The 25,820-nt window shown below is 33.6% G+C and overlaps 2 protein-coding genes across 6 annotated transcripts; one reads left to right on the plus strand and one right to left on the minus strand.

The window, feature by feature from the left end:
* Nucleotides 1–848: 848 nt before the first annotated feature.
* On the plus strand, nt 849–14,391 carry LOC132630036 (uncharacterized). 5 transcript variants are annotated; one of them, XM_060345550.1, is made up of 15 exons: nt 849–945; nt 5,610–5,862; nt 6,159–6,207; nt 6,796–6,827; nt 6,976–7,045; nt 7,417–7,448; nt 7,548–7,632; nt 7,930–8,098; nt 8,260–8,436; nt 8,704–9,652; nt 9,750–9,880; nt 10,844–11,173; nt 11,269–11,461; nt 11,813–12,307; nt 13,500–14,391. In XM_060345550.1, exons 2-15 carry the CDS (start codon nt 5,769–5,771, stop codon nt 14,033–14,035), a joined length of 3,342 nt encoding a protein of 1,113 aa, XP_060201533.1. In that variant the 5' UTR covers nt 849–945; nt 5,610–5,768; the 3' UTR covers nt 14,036–14,391. The 5 variants fall into 5 exon arrangements, with proteins under 5 accessions (XP_060201533.1, XP_060201536.1, XP_060201535.1 ...); XM_060345553.1 differs by lacking the exons at nt 6,796–6,827; nt 6,976–7,045; XM_060345552.1 differs by lacking the exons at nt 6,159–6,207; nt 6,796–6,827.
* A 1,180-nt stretch (nt 14,392–15,571) lies between these two features.
* Nucleotides 15,572–19,590, minus strand: LOC132630037 (phenylalanine ammonia-lyase). The gene is made up of 2 exons (XM_060345556.1): nt 19,048–19,590; nt 15,572–17,552 (listed from the first exon to the last, which is right to left on the minus strand). Exons 1-2 carry the CDS (start codon nt 19,458–19,460, stop codon nt 15,803–15,805), a joined length of 2,163 nt encoding a protein of 720 aa, XP_060201539.1. The 5' UTR covers nt 19,461–19,590; the 3' UTR covers nt 15,572–15,802.
* Nucleotides 19,591–25,820: the final 6,230 nt, after the last annotated feature.

Consider the following 25,820-nt stretch of genomic DNA (forward strand, 5'->3'; position numbering starts at 1 on the left):
ATGTTTGTGACCGTTGTTTGTTAGGAGGTCGGACTCTAATTGACCTCACTCGAGATAGTTTTAATGGATGTCTTTCTTACTTCGAACAACTATTTATAATCTTCAATAACAGCTCATAGCGGGCGACACTATATGTTCTTCATTAATAAGTTTGACGGTCATAAGGCAATCTATCTCTAATAAGTTGACAAATATCAATTTATGCTTGCCTTTTTTTTTTTTTTTTTTTTTTGAGTTTTAAGGGTTTTTTTGGTACAACTTAATAACCTAAATTGACCTAAGTTGGTGAATTTCGGGATTTGGAACTCAAGAAAGGCATTCAATAGAGAATTTGATCAAGAATGATGAAAAAACTGAATGTTGGAGCAAAAGATTAAGAAGACAAAAAAATCGGGCCCACGTTTTGCTTTCGTGGAGTCGATTCTGATGGTAGAAAAACTTGAATTTGCCTAAGCACGAGAATGAAATCCATCCCAATCCACGAAAATAAACGGCCAGACGAAATTGATCCACGAAATTGAAAAGTTTAAAGCTACCAGGGAAATGTGGAGACGACATAAAAAAAGTCGCCTTGATTTAGCTCCATCAAAATAAACGTGGTGACGGTTCTGGTCCACAAAAATTACTCGGAGCTTGAAGAAAAAAGACTTGAGGAAATTAAAGAAAAACGAGGAGACGAAAATATTCCAACTCCACAAATTTGGCAGCCAGGGGCATTTTTGTCAAGATTTTCAGACCACTATAAATAGAAATTAGGTCATTTTAAACGAGGAGACGAAAATATTTCAACTCCACAAATTTGGCAGCCAAGGGCATTTTCGTCAAGAATTTCGGACCACTATAAAAAAAAAAGTTAGGTCATTTTTATAACACATTTGCATGTTCTGAGCGTTGAGGAGCGGTCGTAGCTAAGTTTGGAAGGATTTGGAGATTTTTCACCATAGAGTTCGTGTTTCTTCCTTATTTAGTCTTTAATTATATTTATCCTGATATTTTATTTTTCATTTCTAGTGTGAGTAACTAGATTAAATTGCTGGAGTTGTAACTCTCACGACATTAATGTGAATGGGTGTTTGATTATTTTGCTTATTATTACTTGAGTTGTGATTATTTACTTGCTTATATGTTTTATTGTTGAATAGGTGGTTGCGGATACTAAATTGAGCCCTTGTATATCTGTTTCTTGTTTGGAAAAGTATAATTGGATAGGGTGTTTAACAAGTAGCAAGGATTTATTCTTAATAAGGAAATAATGAAGCTTGATTAATGGAATCAAACTAGGAATATGGTGATTTCTACTTGGGTCATATTCAATTGAGGTTTAATGCAACCCTTTGGTTTTGGAAAGACTCTTTGACCAAAGCTTATCAAAATTGAAAAATTCTAGTGGCTAATTAACAATTGGTGTGCTGATATGTGGTTTAAATAGCAGTGGGCTTTCCCACCCTAAATTAGGTGTTTCTTCCACAAATGTTTTCTCATTAAGCCCACGCCTAATAATACCACTACTATCGGCACCACGTCTAAATCTCTTCACCATTATTAAATAGAATTAATTTAAATCACACTCAAATAAATCACAAGAAAATGAATTGCAACAAATTAAATTGCTAGAATTAAATTACGTAAATTAAATTGCGAAAAGTAAAGATAGAGTTGGAACGAAGGTACCAAATTGCCGGACTAATTTCCAACAAAGTGAAGACGGCTAGAATTGCAAATCCACCAAAGCTACTTCGGATTGTTGCAAAATCATCAACTCCACCAACAATATTATAATTGCAAAATTAATAATTGAAACTATAATAAAACTTTATAATATTTATTTGAGAGAAATTTAAAGTGACTAATTGTTGCAAAGTAACTATAATTGAGAGATTGAGATTTGAGAGAAAGAGAAGAGTGAATTGGTGTGGATTAAAATGGAAATGGAGAGGGGTTTATATAGGGATGGGTTAAAGTGTTTAAAAAAAAGTTTGGGGGGTTTGGGGGGGGGGGGGGGGGGGGGGAAATGAGTTGGGGACCGTTGCCCAACGGTCCAATTTGGGGCCCAAGCCTGCAACAACTACAATCTATTTTTTTTTAATTCCATCGGTTTTACCGGTTAATCGGTTCCGGTTTTACTGGTTTAACCCGTTCCTGTTTCAAAAAAATTGAAACCGGACCGGTATAAAATAAACGGTTAACCTGTTCAACCAGTTTCGGTTTCGGTTCCGGTTTTACCGGTCCGGTTACCGGTTTGAACCGGTAAAACCGGACCGGTTGACGGGTTTAGGTGTGAGTTAGGTCCAATGTTGTTACATCCGGCCTCCAAGGTGGCTTCAAACTCTCTCTAGATCAAAAGTATATAAAGCCCGTGAAAATGTGTGTTTATAGGGTACCAAAAGACCCTGACTTTTAAAAAACAAATTCTAAAACATCGGGAAATTTTGACGTTGTAGGCGTGGCACCAAGGTGGCACATTAGTGGCACACCCAAAGTGTGTCTCTAATGTTTTTGCAGGCTGGCCGTGCCACCCGGTATGACACGTTGGGTGGCGCGACCAACTCTATATTTTTAGCTTTTGTCCAAATCTCTTCATCTTCATACCACTTTATTCCTACATAGTAAAGATATACGATTAAGCACAACTCATTATAATCAAAACTCAAAAGATTATTAATAATATTAAAATATGAGGCAAACAATGAGTAATATACACATTTTTGGTCGAACATCAAGTTTATCTGCATATTACATTGTCAGAAGTTATATATAATAAGATAATATTTATTTAGAGGGTTCAATGAAAGATGTTACATCCCACACCATCAATCAATTAAAAAATATTAAATCGGTTAATATCAACATTAATGATTATATCAAGTCAATTACGTTAACTCGGTTGATATCAACATTAATTTGTCAATAATGATCCCTCATCACGCTACCAAGTACCAACGAACTACTTTCTCTGTTTATAATGGCTTTCCACTTCTGTTAAAAAATGAAGTACATATTTTATCATAATACTAATATTGATTGGTAATTTGGTATATAGTTATAATGGACATAGGAAATAATATGAGGAGTAACTAGTTATTGTTAGGGGTCAAATAAAAAAAAATAAAAAATAAAAAGGCTTTTCCCCTTTTCTCCTCTACCGTTACTGCAACCTTTCTCCACAACAAAATCAACATCATTTCTTCTGAATTCTCACTGTTCTCTTCTGTTTTTTTTTTCCTGTAAATCCAAACATCATATATCATTCCATTTAATTACATCTCCTCCTATTTAGGAGCGGAGCTAGCATTTGAGATACGAGTTCGGCTGAACCCGATAATTTTTATCCGAACTTTATATTTATCTTAAAAAATCCATTCAATGTGTACAAATTATTAATTTAGAGTCCAGTAACTTAAAGTGACTAGAATTCTAAAGCCATAACTGGCTCCGCCTCTGATCATGTCAACATGATACTCTCAACAATCTTATAAGTAGGCGTTTGGCCAGAACAATCAATATTTTCCACTTTATTTGAAATTGTTAAAGTTGGAGTTGTGTTTGGTTATAGTTTTTGCAAAGAATTTTTGGTTGTTTGGATGTACCAGAAAGTGAAAAAAGGGGGAAAACAGGGTTTTAGGTGTTTTTCAAATTCAAAACGCAACTTAAAGTTGAATTTGAAATTTCAATAGCCAAACAACTGATTTTCAAATAAATTGAAAAGAATTCCCGAAAAGAAAGTGAATAATTCTCATGGCCAAACAGGTCCTAGTTCTTAGTAATACTTAGCTTCAATTTAGGTACCAAAATTTACTCTATTACATTAAGTTATTAAATCATTCAATTTTATCTTAATATCACGACAGTTAGCAAATCATTTTTATAATAAAACTCACTTAATTTTATCGAGATATTAGTGTAAAATAATTAAATTATTTTTAGTAACTTTCTCCTTCTTTTCGTATTTGGTCAAGGGTCTATTAGAAACAACCTCTCTATTGTCACAAGATAAGGGTAAGATATGTATACACTCTACCCTATCTAAATTCCACATATAAAATTACACTGGATTTTGCTATTGTTATTATATGTAACTTGAGTGATCTTTGATTACAAAAAGATGATTTATTGCTTTTTGTGATATTTAAAGAAAATTGAGTGATTGTTTTGCTATAAACAATAATTTAAAGATTTTAATGCAATAAAGAAAAGTTGAGGGGGCGGTTCAATAAAATCAGCACAATCTCACAAAAAATTATTGAACCCATATTTGGATCTATCAACTTGTAAGATAAAAAAAAGTTTCACAATAAAATGTTAGTTGTTCCTAATTTTTCTCTATCCATTAACTGCATGCATAGTGTTGCAGGAGTGGAAGAGTGGCAGTTAGGGCTCGTTTGGTATGATGGATAAGCAAAAATAGTCATGGGATAAAAATTAGTGCCGTCTTATTCCATGTTTAGTTGAAAAAAAGACTCGGGATAACTAATCCTGGGATTATAATGTTTTTTTATCCCACCTTGAGGGTGGAATAACTAATCCTGGGATAGTTATCCCGAGATAAGTTGTTTCCAAACAAACGAGCCCTTATAGTACAGGCAACTCTTTTATTTTTATAATCATTAGTTATTGAATTACTATTTTTTCACAACAAAACAATTACTGTGTTTAACTTATCTTAATTCCAAGCAAACTATTTATACAGAATAATGAATTTTTAGTACTACCTCCGTTTGAATTCACTCTTTTCTATTTAGTCCGTCAAAAAAAAAAAATACTTTTCTATATTTAGAAACAATTTAATTCTAAAATACCATTTACCCTTAATGAAATAATTTATAGACACAAAAGTTCTTTAACTTATTTTAGACCATAAGATTTAATTTTTCTTTTTTTAAATTCATGCCCAGTTAAATATCTTCGTATATAAATTGGGACGGAGGGAGTAGTACTTTTTATGATATTGATGTTTTTGCTATGGAAAGATGAAAAAAAAAAAGAGTAAAAAATTTGATGCAATGAAGAAGAAGTTGAGGGGCAGTTGAATAAAATTAATGCAATGTCTTGACTTTTTTGTTTTATGTTTCTATAACTGATACTAATTGGAATGGAACATCTTTTTCTGCTACAAATTAATGAACCCATATTTCGATCTACAAGACAAAAGTTTCACTGTTCTTCCCATTAATTGCATGCACAGTATTGCCTATAGCCAACAGGTGGCAGATTGACAGTTATAGTGTACGGAGGAAACAACTCTTTTGATCACAAAAGCATGATTTAACAAGTTTTCTTGATATTTAAATAAAATTTAGTGCTCAATTTGCAAGAAAAATAATTTCCAAGTTTATTTTCCATTTGATTCCTGCTATTATCTGTTATTTCTTATCCTTCAATTATTTTATTTTTCTATAGTAACAGATACTGCTCTTTTTTTCGGACTGTTTTATCATGCCCTTTTTTTGTCATACGGATCTTTTGAAAACATCATTTCTGCGTACACTTTATCCTCGTCAAACCTCACATTTTCGAATTTTATTAAGTATGTTGTTGTTGATGTAATAAATAAAAAGTTGAGGGGTGTCTCAATAAAATTAATGAAATCTCTCAAAAATTTTCTGTTGCAGGAGTGGTACCACTATCTGAAGGTGGCAGAGAGACACGCTGGCAATACGCTTACAGGAAACATTTTTGCCATTTTCAGCTAAAAGACAAAAATAAAGCACATAAAACTAAAATTACATAATTGTTTTGAGTAATTTGAGAATAAAAAAGTTCAATCTTCAATGGAGATGGAGAAGAAGAAGAAGAAGAAAATGACTGGCTACAACTTTAAACAATTGTTTAAACAACAAGCAAAACAAAGATCAAACTTCTCAGGTTGATTTTTTTTTTTTTTTTGAAAAAAAAAAACACAATGTTACAACTTACAAACAAATAAATTTTATATTTGAAATTTTTTGAAGTTGGAGTTGAAGACGGAATTATTTTTAGTTATATATTTTTTGTAAAGAATATTTTATTGTTTGAAGGTATGAAAAATTTAAAAAAGGTGAAACATAAAGTTTTAGTTATTTTTTAAATTTCAAATATAACTTTAAATTTTCACGATGATTTTAAAAGTCTAATCAGTAACTATGGAGTAGTTAAATCTGTTTTAAAAAACCCATGTTCAGGAAGTGCTGTCAAAAGGGTGGCTCAAGAGGAAGACCACCATGCACACAGGTATGGTGAAGCTAAGAAGCACAATTTTTATTTTTTTATTTTTTTGAGTTTTGAATAAATTAAATTATAAATATTAGTAATAAATACAAAATTTGAGCCAAAGCTATCGGTTTCTTTCCTGCCCATAGCTAAAACAGTAGCTCAATTTCTAATGTTCTTGACCGACCTTTCAATTTTTTTATTTTTTTTTGCCTTTTTGGAGTGGGGTTATATGCAAAATTTTATACTACTTGTTATGGAAGATTTTGGTTCTGCAGTTTTTTTTTTTTTTTTTTTTTTTTGCATGTTTTGTAATTTTCTAGCTTATCTTGCACACTATTATCAAGAAAATCTTCATTCATAAATGCAAGTTAAGGCTGCGTACAATTGACCCTTGTGGTCCAGCCCTTCCCCCAACCTCACGCATAGCGGGAGCTTAGTGCATCAGACTGCCCTTCATTCATAAATGAACTTAAATTGAATAAGGTGAGATTTATATAGCCGACCCAAATTTTTTTGGTACTGAGAAGTAGTTGTTATTGAGTATTTTTTCCCTCCATATTCATTGTTTTTTTTTTTAATTTTTTTTTTTTTTTTACTCTTTTTCAGGGTGGTAGTGCAAAGAGGGAAACAAATCTCAGGTGGATTTTTTTTGGATAAGCTTATTATGTTGCAAACAAATAGATATAGGAGAATTTTATCTGAGTTTTTAAAGGTCTAGTTATCAGTACTATGGAGTAGTTAAATCTGATTTTTTTTTCTTTAAAAAAAAAAAAAAAACTTGTTCAGAAAATGCTGTCAAAAGGGTGGCTCAAGAGGAAGACCACCATGAACAAGTAGCCATAAAAGATGCAAACAGGTATGCTATGTTCTAAAAGCGGAGCTAAAATTTTTAGTTTATGGGGTTTGAACCACAATCTTTTTTGGTTTTCGAGTTTTGGACAAATTACTTTATTCATATTAGATAATTTTTTAATCATAAATACAAGATTTGAGCCAAAGCTGTTGCGTTCTTTCCTACCCATAGCTAAAATAGCGGCTCCACCCCTGACGCTCTTGAACGACCTTTCAGTTCTTTTTTTTTTTTTGGAGTGGGGTTATGTGCAAAATGAATAAGGTGAGATTCATATAGCCGACCCAAATTTATTTGAGACTGAGTAGTAGTTGTTATGCGTATTTTTTTCCCTCCATATTCATGTTTTTTTGTTTTTTGTTGTTGCTCTTTTTCAGGGTGAAAGCGCGAAGAGAGAAACAAACCTCAGGTGGATTTTTTGGATAATTTTGTTACTCAGTGTGAGGTTTTGAAGGTCTAATCAGTAACTATGGAGTAGTTAAATCTGATTTTTTTTCTTTTCTTTTAGAAAATCGCTGTTCAGAAAGTGCTGCTAAAAGGGTGGCTCAAGAGCAAGATCACCATGAAGATGTAACTATAAAAGATGCACACAGGTATGCTATGCTATGCTCTAAAGGCGGGGTTTTTCAATCATCTCAGTTTCTCTTTGGTTTTAATTTGGCTTGGTTAATACTTGGTCCTTTATTTTTAAGTCGAATAAGAATACTTATGTTACTAGGATTGCCATTTGTTACGAAAAAATTATCAACTTCAATATAACATAAAAAATTCCAGTTCTCGTGTTAAGTGTTAATAGATGAAATGAGCAACATTAACTTTTAAAATAGACCTTCTTTCAAAGTGTTTTAATTTTTATTTGGAGTATCATGCTTTAAACTACTATCATGAAGGTACACCTTGAAATCCAAGTTCATTGAATACTGGGTTCCTGTCAAACTCTCGAATGAACAAATTGAGCAATATTGCCTTTGCCTCGTTTCAAATTCAGCATGGCTTCGCTCATGTTTGAAGAATGATATGCCAAGCTCCCCCCATGATATACTTGTATCTACCAGGAAGGTTAGGCTTGGTTTGACTCTTTTCAGCTTCCAGTAATTCAGCCTTTAATAGTTAAACCTTTAGCTATCGTATCTCTGACAGCCCCACTTTGTGGGATATCACTGGGTATGTTGTTGTTGTTGTTATAATATCTCTGACATGGATTTTCACTTTGTTCTCAGTCTTGTGATCACCCGTACCTCGAAGATGATGGTTCTCTTCATGACATAGTTATGAAAGGGAAATCTGTAGATCAGCAATTTGATGCTGAAATTAAACTAAGTGGAAAAATGGAACTCCTCTATAATATTCTTCAGGAGATCAAACAGCAAGGACAAAGAGTCCTCATTCTTTTTCGGGTATCTGCTTTTACTTCAGAATTTTCTTTCATTCTAGTTCCTTTCCGGTTTCCATATGTGACTTTGATATCCCCAAGTGACTGGACGCGACCATATAAATGATTATTGGTGCCCCTAGGAGCTCTCTTGTGTATTCCTTTTTATTTTTTATTTGTTGAAATTGATCTAATATACACGTGATCTTGTTTTATTTGTCTCCTGTTGCTTTGCTAAGGGCTAGTTCCAATGTTTGCAATTTCAACTGATGCTATGTTGTTTATGTTACAGTGTCTTGGTCGCTCGGGTGTTATATCTGTTGGGGATATCTTGGATGATATTGTTTATCGGATATTTGGTGAGGATTCTTATACGCGCATTAGTGAGAATTTTAATCCTAGAATGAAGGAAGCTGCCTTTAACAAGTTCAACAATAAGGGAAGTGGGAAGTTCGCTGTTTTGATGGAAACCCGTGCTTGTAGTTCCAGTGTCAAGCTTTTGGGAATAGATATTGTTGTTTTGTTTAACAGTGACTGGGACCCAAATAATGATTTAAGATACCTGCAGAAGATCTCAGTATATTCACAGTTGGAGCATATAAAGTTACTCCGTCTATATTCATGTTTTACTGTTGAAGAGAAAGCACTAATTCTTGCAAAGCAAGGTCTGACAATTGACAGTACTATAGAGAATGTAAAACAGGCAGCTTGCCGTGAGCTGCTAACTTGGGGTGCCTCTTATCTTTTCAATATGCATGATTGTTTCCATGTACAATCTTCAATCTCAAAGAGATTATCTGAAGTTGCTGCTTTAGATGATGTCTTCACTGAATTTTTAGGCCTAATGTCTAGTAACTGTGAGAACAGTGATTATAACAGCTGTTCAAAGATATTGAAAGTACAGCAGAATGGAGGGACTTATACAAGTAAAATATCTCTACTTGGTGAACTGGAATTGCAACGAATGAATGATGATTCTTATTTAGTGAGAGGATTGTTGGAGAATGAATCTCCCCAGGTTTTCTGGACAAATCTGCTGTGTGGAAGGGTTCCTAGGTGGAAACACTTGCCGAGTCCATCAGGAGGGGTTCGAAGGAAAGTTAGATTCCAGGGTGATTTGTATCAGCCATCTAAAGGGGAACAAGTTTCTGAAAAAGAGGGAAATAAAGTTCATCTTACTCCAGTGCGCAAGTTAAGGACGAAAAGGAAATTGCATGTTCAGGGAAAGAGACACAAACTTGGTAACATAGTGCCTATCTTATGTCTTTGTTTACGTCAATTCTCCTTTATCATCAGACACTGACATATTTGGTTTTTGATGCCAAATGCATTTACTAGGGACGTCTCATTTTTCTGATGGTAATAAGCATAAATTCAGGCGTCTTGCTACTGACAAGGTTCAGTCCCAAGTTTGCTCAACCATGGTTGATCAGCATCCAAGCGAAATTAGTTCAATGCAATCGAATCAGGTGGGGGAAATCTTCCTGAATTCCTTTTCACTTTCAGAATTATTTTCCAAAATGCATCTGGAATTATTTTTAAGTTCCAACAAGTATTCATAAGAAATCAGTTCCCCGACCTATTTCTAACCGGCCAAGCAAAAGAAGGAAGCAATGCCTCTAGCATGAACTTGTGACCTGGCATTAAATGATAAAAGGTTAAATTACTGGATGACTCTGCGTAACTTACACACCATGGTAAATATTAACAGAGGAAAGGTAATATTCTCAATAAAAGAAGTATTAACATGAAGAGATTGTGCAAGTTATAAAAGTTGTTGAAAAGAAGTTCTAGAAAATGTTGAAATCTCATGGTTTCTTACTCCAAACTGGGAAATTATGACACCTTTATATACTCTGAAAAAGCCTTTATCATGAAAGATATGACATTTATGATCCTACCATGCTCTCATAGCATCTTACTGAATTACTTTCTCAAATACTTTTGTATAATTTCGAATTAGATTCTTTATGAGAAATTAGAATGTGGCTAAATGTTGGCTATGGTCCGTTATACTGCACTGGCTTGTTTCCTTCTGACAATCATCTCATGCTGGTGGTTTATTTTGTTCGCCTCTAGTATCAATGGGAAGATCTTTCATCTTTGTTCTTGGTAACATGAAGTTTCTTGCATAAGTGGAAGGAGTTTCTGATTTACTAGACTTTTTAGATTCTCGGATGATCTGAATGTAATGGATTTTAAGTACTTTGTAATGTTGTTTTCTGGTGTTTCTGAATTACGTCCTTGGTTCTAGCATTAATAAGATTTACTTGCCTTACGTTTTTGAAACTGGTAACTTCAAAAAAAAAAAAAAGTTAAGTAAATCTTATTAATGCTAGAGTTACTCACCTCATAAAAAAGAAGAAGAAGAAGTTTCTTGCATCAGAGTGGGCAACTGATTGTTTTCTCGAACTTTCTTCTACCTATTTCAGCCGCCGGATGCCAATACGTCCGCCTCTACTCACCGTGATCAAGCTCATCAATTTGTGCCCACTGACCTTCAGTTGGAGGATTCGAATTGGCCAATAGATTCTTCTATTCAGCAGTCTACAGGAAATTTGCCACTGCAACAAAACACGAGTATTGATGCAGTAAACGGTTCAAGTATGAGAAGCAGAAACAACCACGAAGATCAATGCCGTCCTGATGCCTCTCCAAATACACCTAATCTGTCTCAATCCCCTTACGTACAGCCACTTCAAACAGAGATGGAGAGGATACAAAAGGAGAGAGGACACATTAATAAATTGCACGAAGATAGGGTTTGTCCTGTCGACCTCTGTCCTTTCTTGTTCATTTATGTGTCTTTTAGTTTATTGTATGCATTACTAAAGGTTTTAGTTATAAAATGTTGCAGAAATTGTTGCTGAAATCTGAATTTGAGAAAGAACTAGATTTGTTAAAGAAGAAGTATGATTTGCTGCATCAGATTGCTGAAATGGACTTTGCTCGAAAGCAAAAAGAACTTGATACGATCTATGACAAAGTGCATGTGCATAAATTACTAGCTGAAGCTATGACACAAGTAGAAGATACTGCTGATACATTTGGTACGCATTTTAATGACTCATTTCTTGATTATAACTGTGGTACCTGCAGTTGCATGTGCTTGACAAGAAATACACTTCAATCAATCTGTTTCTGGAGCCAAGCTTTTATAACTTTTATTGTTAGCAGTGGATAACATGTTCAAATATAAAGCTATAGTCTCATATTTCTCCTTTTTCTCTGTTCTGATTCTGTTTATCCAGACAGACTGAACTTGTCTAGTCTTGATAATATTTGGGATATAAATGTGAAATATAATAAGGATAAATAACATCTCAAGCTCTCCATTTCCTGTCTCTCTGATATTTTGTCTAGTTTTATAAATGATATCTAAAATCTGTGCTTTTCTCCAGATGTTGTTGGGAAGACTATTACCGGAACTGGACAATCATCACCAAACAGACCAAGTAGTGTCCCAGCAATGACTGCATCCATCTCAGAACCTGTCAACTCAGAGCACCCACCTGCTGATCCTCAAATATCCTCTGAGAATTTTCCAATGGCTGCTATTCCATCTCCAAATGCTGAATTTCCTAGAATGGAAGAGTCAGCTGTAGTTCCGCGGACAAGTGCAAGGGCCACTCTGCAAACGGAATCCTCTGCTAATCTGCCAAGAAGTGGTTCACATGTGAGCATGACCCCAACACCAAACTATCAGTCCGTCATCCTTACTCCATCAACTAGCTTTCCATGTCAACGCTCGATTCAAACATTGAGTTATGCAAAGAACCCTGGAGCAGGCTGTGAACAACGGAGACCCGCTCCGCATCTGAGACCATTTAGACCACTGCCAACAATGAATTCTTGCAATTCCAGCCTGTTGCCCAAGAACTCAGTGCACAATGAAGGTGATGAAACTTCTCGTTGGTATGACCAAATAGGATTTGATTATTCAACGAGTGGTAGACTGCCAGCAGGAATTTGATCTATTTGATTATCACGCACAAAACAGATAATACAACACCTGCTCCGATGCCATGCTGTGAATTGAAGCTATGAATGAACAGTAATTAACATGAACATAAACTAATCTTCCATATAGAAGTTATGGAGATTACAAGAACAGAAGTGAGAAAGACTAGAAGATAGAGAAGAGAGGATGAATGAACAGTAATTAACATGAACATAAACTAATCTTCCATATAGAAGTTATGAAGATTACAAGAACAGAAGTGAGAAAGACTAGAAGATAGAGAAGAGAGGATCAAGTGATTTTGTGAGAGAGAAAGAATATGAATCTTATTCATGAAGCTTGGTCATATGCATACAAGTATACACCTTATATAGGAGCTGTATACACAGTATACATAACCGTTTTCCGGAAAGGACAGTTATAACTAACTGACCCTAACTAACTTGCACATAGAAAGACTAAACTACCCTCCAAGTGTATTACTTCATTCAACAAATTATTTTGCTTATTCTTAAACACGCCATTATTACTACCAACGGTTGGAGTGGATGTAGAGGCGGATTCAGAATTTAAACTCTATATAGGTTCAACCTTTAACGTTTTTAGCATTGAACTTATTATATTTTTAAAGTTATTAGTTCTTACTTATTTTTTATTGCAATTTTAGTGAATTTGTACACATTACTCTCCTTATTGAAAGTAGTGGGTTCATATATATGAACCCAGTGCTGAGAGCTCCTCCATTTTTGAAGTCACATTTATTTGTTGTAACATGTAATCTATTTTATTTTTAAAATTACAAATCAATATTTATGGAGGTTTATCCATAAATATTCTTTGAGTGACCTGATAATATCAAAAAACTTAACATGTAATCTTTTTATAACTTTTATTGTTAGCAGTGGACAGCGTATTCAAATATAAAGCTATAGTCTCATATTTTTCCTTTTTCTCTGAACTGACTCCATCTATCCAGACAGACTGAACTTGTCTAGTCTTGATATAATTTTGGGATATAAATGTGAAATATAATAAGGATAAATAACATCTCAAGCTCTCCTTTTCTTGTCTCTCTGATATTTTGTCTGGTTTTATAAATGATATCTATATTGTGTGCTTTTTTCCAGATGTTGTTGGGAGGACTATTGCCGGAACTGGACAATCATCACCAAACATACGAAGTAGTATCCCGGCAATGATTGCATCCATCTCAGAACCTGTCAACTCAGAGCACCGAGCTGCTGATCCTCAAATATCCTTTGAGAATTTTCCAATGGCTGCCATTCCATCTCCGAATGCTGAATTTCCTAGAGTGGAAGAGTCAGCTGTAGTTCCGCGGACAAGTGCAAGGGCCACTCTGCAAACGGAATCCTTTGCTAATCTGCCAACAAGTGGCTCACATATCAGTGTGACCCCAACTCTAAACTATCAGTCCGTCATCCTTACACCATCAACAAGCTTTCCAAGCCAACTCCCTATTCAAACTTTGAGTTATGCGGCGAACCCTGGAGCAGGCTGTGAACAACGGAGATCAGCTCCTTATCTGAGACCTTTTAGAGCACTGCCAACAATGAATTCTTGCAATTCCAGCCTGTTTCCCAACAACTTAGTGCACAATGAAGGTGATGAAACTTCTCATTGGTATGACCAAATAGGATTTTGATTATTCAATGTGTGGTAGACTGCCAGCAGGAACTTGATCATTTTGCTCTATGCAAAGTGCTAGTATTAGGTTTTTGACTGATATCTAGAATAGTGAATTACAGATCAGGCTTGTCAAATTTCTAGGAACTCTAGGCAGTGGACAACATTCTCTTTTAGGTGCTTTGAACTTAGTCGCCTGAGACCATTCGTTGCATATAGTTGTAGTATACAGGTAAGTGTTTTTGGCCTTTCACCCATTTGTTTCGAAACTTTGGCGTCATGCCTATTGAATATTTGGTATAATGGGCATGAAATTGCCTATTTTGTACAAACTTTTGAAGATATGCTGTCAGAAATAGCATTAGCTTTGATGAATCAATGTCTTATTTGCTTGTATGTTAAGATGAGAGTCAGCTTCATGGTCTTGTATGCTATTGACTGTGTTACCCTCCAGTTGAGGGGGGAAAAAACTTAAGCACACTCGAATGTGTCATAATTGCATATGTGAAAGAAACCTGACATTTGTTACAGGTTTCAACTCTCAACAATCTACCAATACACATTCACCTTTTAGTACCCATTGCCAGTCCTTTTTTCTACACTTTAAGTTGTCATGATTTCATCAGTTCAACATCAAGCAATAGTAGTACTAGTTAAGTAAGTATAGTTAAAAACAAGAAATTTTAAAGTATTGCTTTTTTTTTTTTCTCTTTTGACTTATCAAGAAATCATCATTATATAATAATTGACATAACTGGTGCTACCACACAATTAAAAAGTGGTCTTTTCATACTGTCAACTAAGTCTGGAGTAGTCACATCAATGGGACTTCCCTAAAGTGGCTTCACATGGCCTCCTTTCATTTGGAAATGTTCGTAGTTGTGTGTATGTCTCTTTCAATAAGGCATAGATACGTGGCCTCTTTTCATTGCCTTTCTAAATTTCTTGTGCTAAATGAAACTCTGCGTATGTGAGTTTTGTTGCATTGCCGGTCTCACGCTCTGATAAAGAGGAGGGTTACGGTAGGTTGATAGTCAAATTAAAACTTGTAAATTCATGATGAATCTTCCTAATACAGAATGATGGGGACATGACTTGAGCTTAAATGGAGAAATGAAGATTCATTAAGCCTACTCTAACTTTTTTGGGACGGAGGCGTAATTATTGTTGTCTTATGCTAACATTGCTGGTACCAAACCCAGATAAAGGAGGATTACGGTAGGTCGGCAGTCGGCATAAAATTTGCCAGCTCATGATGAATCTTCCTAACACAGGACAATGATGACGTGAGTTAAATTTAACTGAAGAAGTGAGGATTCACATAGCCGATCCCAATTTGTTTGGGATTGAGGTGTATTTTCCATCATGCTAAAATGAGACTAATATACAACTTGGAACAAGCATATCCAAGAAGAAGAAAAAACAAAGCCAAACCAGGACATCTTTTTCACAATTACTTCCTTGTTGCTTCTGAAAAATGTTGTAACCTTGTGAGCCCCTACAGTTGTTAGTGCTTTGAATATAACAAGAAGAGGAACTTGATTGGACAGAGGAATTGAATAGATATAAGCACACAGTCACTTTTCATTAAGTTTTTACTGAAAAGAGACATATACAGCTACAATCAAACATATTTAAGAGAGTTTCAACACTCTTTTAAGTTGAACCAAAAAAAGATGTAAGTTCACAACACATTATCATACTAGTAATTCACCATAAATTAAAAAAGAATCTGAAAAATAGCACTTGACAAGCATTAACAAAAGGTCCTTTCTTTGGCAAACACCTAACAGATTGGAAGAGGAGCACCATTCCAGCTCTTGAGACACTCTAACAATGGATCAATGAGCTGTCCATTGCACATTGCTGTGAACACCTTGTCAACCTCCTCGCCGGGCGATCGAACTCTTTCTCCTGTCAACAATTCTGTTCCAAGTTCTTTCCTCACAAACTTGTACAATGGATATGATCTGCATTCTGTGATCCTGTTAGGAATTGAAGGGTTGCCACTTTCAAGAACAGCTCTTGCACTCTCAACTTCTTTAGGCAAACAAGCCTTCAATTCGTCCTCGAAAGCACCAATCTTTTGGAAGATTGAGCTGTTCACATTCTTCTCACTTTCACCATTCTTCAATGCATGATCAACAAGTACTTGTCTCAGCTTCTGCATCAAAGGGTAAGTGCAACTGCAAGGATCATCAGCATAGGCAAACAAGTACTCCCTATCCACAACTCGTAGCAATTCCTTTTCGCAGAATCTTGCGGGATGAAGTTCACCATTGGCACCCATTGTTAAAGTCCTTTTAGCTACTTGGCTAACTGTGTTTTTAACAGCATTCCTCAAGTTTTCCTCCATATGCCTCAAGTCTATCGCTTGACAAAGCGCCACTAGATAGGTTGATGACATTAGCTTCAAGATATCGACAGCCTCGGATGTTTTCCTAGCTGAGATTAAGCCCAAGGAGTTCACATCTTGGTTGTGTTGCTCAGCACTTTGGACATGGTTAGTCACTGGATTTGCCAAGAATTGAAGTTCCGAACAGTAAGAAGCCATAGCGATTTCAGCACCCTTGAAACCATAGTCCAAGCTTGGATTCCTTCCTGCTGTGAGATTCGATGGCAACCCGTTGTTGTAATAGTCGTTGACAAGTTCTGAGAATTGAGCGAACATCAATTTCCCAATTGATGCAAGAGCCAATCTTGTGTTATCCATGGAGACACCGATAGGGGTGCCTTGGAAGTTGCCACCATGTAAGGCCTTGTTTCTTGAAACGTCGATCAATGGGTTGTCGTTCACTGAGTTAATCTCCCTCTCGATCATCTTAGTTGCAGAGCGAATGACTTCAATTTGAGGGCCAAGCCATTGTGGAGATGTTCGGAGAGCATAACGATCTTGCTTTGGTTTTTGTAAAGGGTCCGTTTCATGTAGCTTCTGAGCTGCCTTAACATAAGAGCTTCCATCTAAAATGTGCTCCATAATAGCAGCAGCCTCAATTTGACCAGGGTGATGCTTTAACTTGTGTGTCAAATGGTCAGTGAATTCGGGCTTTCCGTTCATCACTTCAGCGAAAACCGCTGATAAAACTTCAGACATAACAGCAAGAACGTTCGACTCAAACAGGACCATTGATGCCATACCAGAACCTACTGCTGTACCATTCACCAGTGCAAGTCCTTCTTTAGGCTGCAACTCGAAAAATCCACCACTAACACCAGCAACTCGGAACGCTTCCTCAGCGTTAAGGGTCTCACCATTGGGTCCCACAGCCTTGGAATTAGGCCTGCCAGTGAGCAAACCAGCAATGTAGGACAAAGGGACAAGATCACCCGAGGCAGTGATCGTGCCACGGAGGGGCAAACACGGGGTGATGTTGGTGTTGATAAGTTTGGTGATTGCTTCCAAGATTTCAAATCTAATGCCAGAGTAGCCTTGAAGGAGAGTGTTGATCCTTACAAGCATTGCTGCCCTTGTTGCTGAATGTGGCAATGTGTGTGAAGTTTCTGTTCCATTGCCAAAAACTCCAGCATTCAAGAACCTGAAAAATCAATGTCATCAAGATTAGATTTTGAACTGACTTTTATTATTAATTATAACAACTGTCATTTTTAATTTTAAGTGATACAATCAAACTTGAAACTTATGGAGTACGAGATAATGATTAAATCTATTTTCAGTCGAGCGTATGATGCCGATGATCCGAGGTGGATCACTCATTTGGCGTTACCAAACCTAGTGAAACTCCAATTACAGGCCTAGACATACGTACAAAATAAAAATGTCTCATCATCTCCATCATATTCAATGTGACAAAAGGTCATTTCAACTGGAACACACATTTTATATAGTTGTAGCCTTGGTGGTAGGTAGAGGGAAAATGGACAAAAAAGGGAAATTGAAAATTTTGAAGAGCAAAATAGTCATTTCATAATTATTTTATCAATTCTCTTTTAAATAGATATAACAATACTTACTTATAATATTTTTATCTGTAAAAATAAATAGATATCTGACAAGAGATGGCACATGGGAGCTGGCGTTAGACCCAAAAGAGTTGGAAAACTAAACTGTCTACACAAGCCACACCTGTCTTTATTCTGTGAAGAAACAAGATACTATTATTTATTTATTTAAAGATGTTTATTTAAATTATTTTCTAAATTTAGAAAAATAATTAAAAAATTACTGAGTAAGTACGCACACGTCCCTCCAAGTTGGTAAAAGAAATAAAATAAAGCAAAATTTGAAATGACTAAAATCTCCCTCCCACCTACCACACACACTCTTTCCAACCTCACAGGCCACATGCATAAGTCAATTAAAGTAATATGAAATAAGTCTAATATGATAATCTGAAAAATAAATTAACAACTTGCTAAAATGATTAAATTGCACTGGTGTTATTTAGTTTTTCTAACAATATCAAGGTATATAACTTAAACTCATTAGAAGAAGAATAATACTTGTAAGAGTTGTAGTAGACCATTAATCGCTATTGACTCAAAATAGTAGATTATTATTATAGATGCAAGTCTATTTGCTCAAAAAGAACAGTTGTTGTAGGAGTTATAGTAGATCATTAATAGCTATTCTCAAAATACCATATTTCTTGTCTGATATAGAAAAAAAATAGTAAGAGTTTTAAGTTTCATTCTCCGCCACCATAAGTTTTATGCTATTTAATCAGTAACGTGGAAAATAAGACACTCAACATGCTATATCGAGAGAGTAAAAAAACTCTTTACGCTATTAATAATATATGTACATACATAAAACAATTACATGCTATTTTTTTAAAGAAACAAATTAAATGAGAGTTATAGTAGATCATGAATAGCTATTGACTCAAAATAGTAAATGATTCACACAAAAGATAATTACATTTATCGTTAGAAGTCATCAATGACACAAAAAAACAAAACTAGTCGACAAGATATGCCAAAAATGTAAAAAAATTCTTTACACTGTGCGTGTATATATATATATATATAACTTGAAGGGACAAAAAGAAAGTTTGATGAAAAGTAGTTTACCTAATAAGTTCTTTTTGAAGAGCACCACCATTCTTGGTTCTTCTATGAGATGTTGCACCAAAACCAGTAGTAACACCATAACTATCTGTTCCTTTACCCATACTATCCATAACCCAATCACTACTAGCTTTCACACCAGCCCTTGCACTTTCAGAAAGTTCCACTTTGACCACATTAGTTTTATTATCAGCACTTGCAATGGATGCAACTTGTGCCACTGTCAAAGTTTCACCTCCAAGTTTCACAATTGGCTTCCTAAATTCATCCACCATTTTTTTCACTTCATCCAAATGACTCCCTCTTAAAGATTCAGCAGCCATTTCCCAATTCAATGGATCATGTACATGACTTGATGAATTCTTGCACAAGTCCATTTCTCCATTAACATGTCCATTTTGTGCGAGTGATGCCATTGGATCAAGAAAATGGCTAGAAAGTTGTATAATGGAGAGTTTTAGTGAGGAGAATTTGGAGAAGAGAAAAATGGCAGTTTATTTATAAATTACAAATGTTGTGAAGTTTAATTATTTTTTTTGGTTGTGGTAGATGGGAAATGTGGTGAGTATAAATAGAGAGGATTTTAAGGAGTTGCAGGGAAAGACCAAAATGCTGGTTGTTGGAAGATTAATTTTGGCCCTTGGATTTTAAGTGTAATTAACGGTTGAGATTTGAGGATGACGTGGGTTCTTCATGCAACATGGGTTTAATTTTTTATTGAAAAAAAAAATATGGATTTGGGGGGTTGGTGGATTTAGGATAGTGTTAGAGTTGTTTTGGGTTGTTGGGAGAAAAATGAGGGGTTAAATTGTAATTTCAATATTTCCTCATGATATTGATGAAATAAATAAAGGATTATCCGAGAAATTGAATTAGACTCAATCTCATTTTTTTGTTTTGTTTTCTCATGCGATGTTCGCTATCTGAATTGGAGCCCGACTAAATACGAATTTGCATCGCACAAGGCTCATTTGGAGGAAGCGCTCCCTACCAAGGAGTCAATCTCATTGATTAATGTAGCAGCAAAAATACATAATATTCATAAATGTTACTCCTAGTGTTTAAGTTTAGAGAAATACTTATATGTGTTTCGTCTAGCATAATTTCTTTTTTCGCAATAGTAAATGCTAAGATATATACTGTACAATTTAATTAATTTATAGGCATCTACTTTGGACAAAAGAGTATGATGAATTCCGTAAATTAATGTCATGGTAAACTATCCAGATAGAAGTAGATATCGTTTATTTCTTCTGAAACCCTAATTTCTTGTTTGATAAAAACATGTTAACATATGTATTACTATTTTCAATACGTGAAATTTTTTCTCATAATTGAAAATTAGAAAATTATTTTTTCTTTGGATGAATGAATTCTAGTAGGGAGGTGGTAAAAAGGAAAAAGAAAAAGAAAAACAAAACGAACATATTATTTGTTGTTATTTTTCTTTGTTGCCCTCCTAATTTTAATTTAAATTGATAAGAAAAAAAGGGACTACTCTACAAGTTAGTAAAAATTTGTATCCTCTTTTGGATCTCTTGAATCTAGAGCAGGATTTGGATATCCAATAAACTAAGATCAGATTTTAATTTATTAAAATAAAACCGACTAAGCAAATTTCTAAACTTTTAAAATTCACTAACAACCAGACTACTTTTTCTATCTTCTTTCTTTGTCCCCTTTGTTTTGATAATGTCAACTTTTTTACTTTGTTTACGTTTTCTCAATTAGTATCGTTTTGAGTTTTGACTGAGCAAGTACGGGACAAGAATGCCGTCCACATTTTTGAGTTTTTGTATTCTGTCTCATTTTAGGTGGAATCTCACTACAGAGTTTTTAAGAAAAAATTAATGTTGTTACAAAGTTTGAAACTATTTATAATCTCAGTCCCATATTAGTTATCAAGTTTTGCTTTTCGTGAGTCAATTTTGACTAATTTCTAAAACTAAATTGGAGTATGTTAACTTAATATATTTTAATTAAAATTTAGCTATTCAAAACCTGTACGAAAAGTACTACAAGTTATAACTTTTCTCATGTCAATTTGAGGAAAAAATATATTTTAAGATGTTGGTCAAAATTCATATAGTTTGACTCTTGAGAAGCAAAACATGACAACTTATACGGGACGGAGGGGGTAATAATTAAGAGTGAACAAATGAAAACATATCACTCTGAGATGCGGTGAGATGGTTGGAATCTTTCATTCAATTTTTTACTAAATTTGAAGTCTTAGATCGAACTCATGAAAATAGAAAACTTCTTGATAGAGAGCGTTTTATTCCAGATGTTGACTTACTAGATGCACACCCGGATTAGTATATACAGCGGATTATGAATATTGATGTTAAACAAAAAGTATAATTAAATTGCATATGTACTTTACTAATCTGATAAAGTCATTTGTAAAAAACATGGAATTGTTGAAATTTAGTGTCGGTTTATGTTACAAATTTCACCACGTTTTACGTGAAATTTACTACTCGTGAACTATTCAAGAAAATAATGTCCTTCAACCTAATATAGCTAGTCCACTTTTTCAATCCGTGTAATGTGTGCTTAGATGAGCACGTCCTAATGTATTCTGCATTGTGATTATTTATCATATATTAATTACTTTTATGTTGATTGTCTACTTAACTTAATTTTCCTTTTGTTGTTTTTAATCTGGTTTGAAGCTGACAATTTAAGCAAACTCACATTGATAGGATCGAATTAATGTGTGGCCTTTTCACATTATTTAATTGTATTACGTGAATCCGTAATCAATCTATTGTTTGGCCAAGCTTCTAAAATAATTTATTTTAAAAAATACTTTTTTCAAAAGTATTTTTGGCTAAAAGCAATTTTTATTTGGTCAATTAATTTAAAAAGTATTTTTGAGAAGTACTTTTAAAAAGTGCTTTTATGTGTTCTCAAAAGTACTTTTCAAAAAAGTACTTCTGGGCAAAAAATATTTTTTTTAATTTCTGAAAAAATGCTTCTGCTACTCCCCAAAAAGCACTTATTTTCTCTCAAAAGCTTGGCCAAACACCTCACTTTTTTTAAAATAAGCACTTATTGAAAAAATAAGTACTTTTGGAGGGAAAATAAGCTTGGCCAAACAGGAATTTGAAAGAAGCAATTTTTAAATATATATTGGAAGCTACCTTAATTATAATATTGCAACTGACGAAATAGTTATTATTTATTGTTAATAGAAAGACCTAAGTAATTGTTCACTCCGAAATATAAGTCAAAAACCAATATAAGTCAAATTTAACAACTCGCATATAGTATAAACCCAGTGATTTCCATGTTACTGCTATTTCTTTTTCTTGTTTTTTCATAAATATTTTTAATTTGACTTCTTTTAATTGACTAGGATTAGGAAGGTTGATAGAAAATGGATGGCTTTGACTAGGAAAGACACTTAGAAGAAAATAAGGTGAGAACAATTCAAGAAAGTTTCTTGTGTGAACCAAGTGGGTACTCTTGTTAGGTTTGTCCTGCATATCCATTATCCATTGATTAAATTATGCTTCAACTTGCGTTTATACTTGAGTGTTCACCTATGAGTGAGTTTCCACTTTAGGTTAGTCAAATGTGTTTCCATAATCATAGGATATTCGAAATTTATCGATCCGATTAATTTTGATGTGTTGTGTAGGACTCATTAAGGCGGAAGCAGCGATTTCTGTCAGCGGTTTCTCTATTAATCCCAAAGATCAAAATTATCGTCGGTTGTCCCTTTTCCGAACATTACTTTAGTGATGACCGCCTTTTTATTTTTTATTCTTTTGCAACTTGTGAACCTTCACAATTTAAATATCTCTTGACTAATTGTCTCTGTAAACAACTGATTCAAAGCCTAGTGAATTACGATTATTCTCACTAGTTTTTATTTCCCTTCTCATCCTGCTTGATAGTTTGAGCAACTTGAAAAGTCTTTTTGAGAAAATGTCAAATCACTGTCTAAAATTTTATAAGTTATTGTAAATGTTAGACGATTATCTAATGTTTTGTCTCATTATCTGTACGATTGAGCAATATATGAACAAATATTAGGCTCGAGTCCAATATTGTCCGGAAAGATAATTTTTAAAAGCTATATTGTTACCACTTTTAAAATATAAGAACAAAATCTATGCAATAAAATATTTACATAAATCAGCCGGCTCAAATCCGAGAACTTTAATTGGTTAAAGATTTAAAATCCCATTCATCTCTCCACGGTATGGTTAGTCCAATTTATCCTTTTAAGAATTGCATCTTCGTTGATACTTCATTTTAATTTCTCCTTCATTTCAACGTGCCTAATTAATGCATGTTTATTTGTCTGAAGTCCTTTTTAATCACCTCAAAGAAAAAATAAATCAAAAAGTGAAGTCAAAAGGAAAAGGAGATTAACTTTGTCTATAGTCTCTTTGGTCCAAAATAATTGAAGTTTTAGACTTAACACATGGATTAAGGAATTCACTTACTCCTAAAAATTAAGAGATGTATTGAGTAAAATATCCTTAATTAAGAGGGGCTTTGAAACTAGATCAAGCATTAAATTTGTTAATTGAATTAAGAATGTGTCAAGGGTAAATTTAGAAAAAGAATAAAATACCTTCTTGTTAGGCTAAACCCTCAATTATTTTGAACCAACTTTTAAAGGCTAAATTCTCAATTATTTTAGACAGGAGGGAGTATCATCTTCTCCAATTTGGTGCTGTTTCTCGTAGATAAACGAATAAGAATAAATTAACGTGGAATCATCAGATTTACTAGTGATAATGAAGTTTTTGATAATTTGCAAGTGGAAAAGTGTAATAAAAAGGGATAATACAATTAAATTTATCAGTGTAATTCGAAATTAAGCAACTTTGTCTTCCGTTATATTTTGGGCCTCTAATATTTCCTCGCCATTAGGAAAAATAATTTATTTTTGCCCTTAACTCCTAATGGAATTTCAATTTGAAGTGTAATAGAAGGTAATTGTAAACCATTACCAAACGTAGAGGTAAATTAGAGTTAATTTCTTGGGTGGTCACAAGTTTAGGAAATTTCCTACAAAAATCATTTTTATTTCATTTAGGACAATAAAGTCATTCAAATATCACTATTTTTCTCAAAAAGTACCTAAACATCTCAAAAACCTACTTCTCTCCTAGTTGGCATGCCATGTCACTAAAGCCCCATTTTCTTTATTCTAATAATAAACATATTTAACTCATCAAACTCATTTAACCAAATTCATATTTTATGTCCAATTAAATATGACCTGGTTAAAAAGTGACGAAAGAATCAAACCATACTTTCTATATACCACTTTTTCAATTTTTTTTTTTAATCTCGATTCAAATATATTATCTTTCAATATACATTAAAATTCAAGTTATTTAATCTTTCTATTCAAATTCAAGTTTTTTTAAATAGCATTTTTTCCACATTAAACAACATATTCTTTCCAGATTAAAATAAAATTACACAAATAACAAAAATATTACAATTGTATCGGTTTAACTTTTAAAAAATCTAATTAAATCATATATTCTAAAAAATAAAGTTAATGTAAATTTTTTCTCTTTATTTTTAGTTATTTATTCTTATATATGTAGTGTGTAATTTTTGGCATTTCCATTTACATACCATCGAAGTCTTTTTATTTCTCATGCAAAAGGTATAGAATTTTACCCTGCGCGTACCCAAAGGATAGCGGTTGCGGGATCCCTTGTCATACAAAAAAAGATATAAAATTTTCATTACTATAATACTTATTTTAAAATATTATATTATTACTATTATTTTATATTTTGAAATATTATGCTATTAGTCTTATATGAAATATAATATATTCTTAATTTATTTCATGTTATGATATAGATATTCCAACTTGTTATGTTAATATCTAGCAATATATTAAACTAAAGCTCTAAAGTAAAATTCAATTTTTTTATATTTTAATTTTAATTTTTAAAACTTATCTATAGATTTAAAATCTTTATCTTTTAATTCTAATTCATTTAGATTACATGATAGTTCGTCCCTTTGTCGCTTTTTAACAGGGTAATATTTGATTGGATATAAAAATGAGTTTAGCGAGTTAAATTAGTCTATTATTAAAAAATATGGGGCTTTATGACGTAACATGTCAACTAGGAGAGAAAGAGGTTTTTGAGCTGTTTAGGTACTTTTTGAGAAAAAAATAGTGATACTTGAGTAACTTTATTGTCCTAAATAAAATAAAAGTGACTTTTGTGGAAAAAAAAATTAAACTTGGGTGACCATCCAAGAAATTACCTAAGTAATTTTAGATATTTTCTCTTGATGTATTTTAACACGTAAAATCCACTCATTTCATACTAAAACTCTATTAAGGGTACGGACAAATATAAGCCGCTTTACTAATGATGATGAAGGTATGAACACACTCAAAGTATATCGTAAGGCAAAATTGAGCAATTTGGAATAGTACACGTCAGATTTAGACCTTTTCATTTAATAAAATGCTATGTTTAGTTTGGTCTTTTAAGATGATTGAATTTTGCAAGTATGTAATCTATCTTTCCTATTAATTCAGTTAGAGAGTTAGATTTTCCCTAGCTATCCTATCACTGAGAGTTAGATTTTCCCTAGCTATCCTGTGACCTCCTATCGTATGACTTCGATCTAGTTTGTTTGCTTGTTTACGATATATTTTTTTATTTTATTTCTGAAACGATATTTGGTATCCGTTTTGGGACCCAATTATCTGGATTTGTGTCAAGAAATTTCACTTAAGGGGGTAAAACGCTCCCTACACTATAAGA

The sequence above is a fragment of the Lycium barbarum genome, chromosome 3 (genome assembly GCF_019175385.1).
Source record: "Lycium barbarum isolate Lr01 chromosome 3, ASM1917538v2, whole genome shotgun sequence".
Lineage (NCBI taxonomy): Eukaryota > Viridiplantae > Streptophyta > Magnoliopsida > Solanales > Solanaceae > Lycium > Lycium barbarum.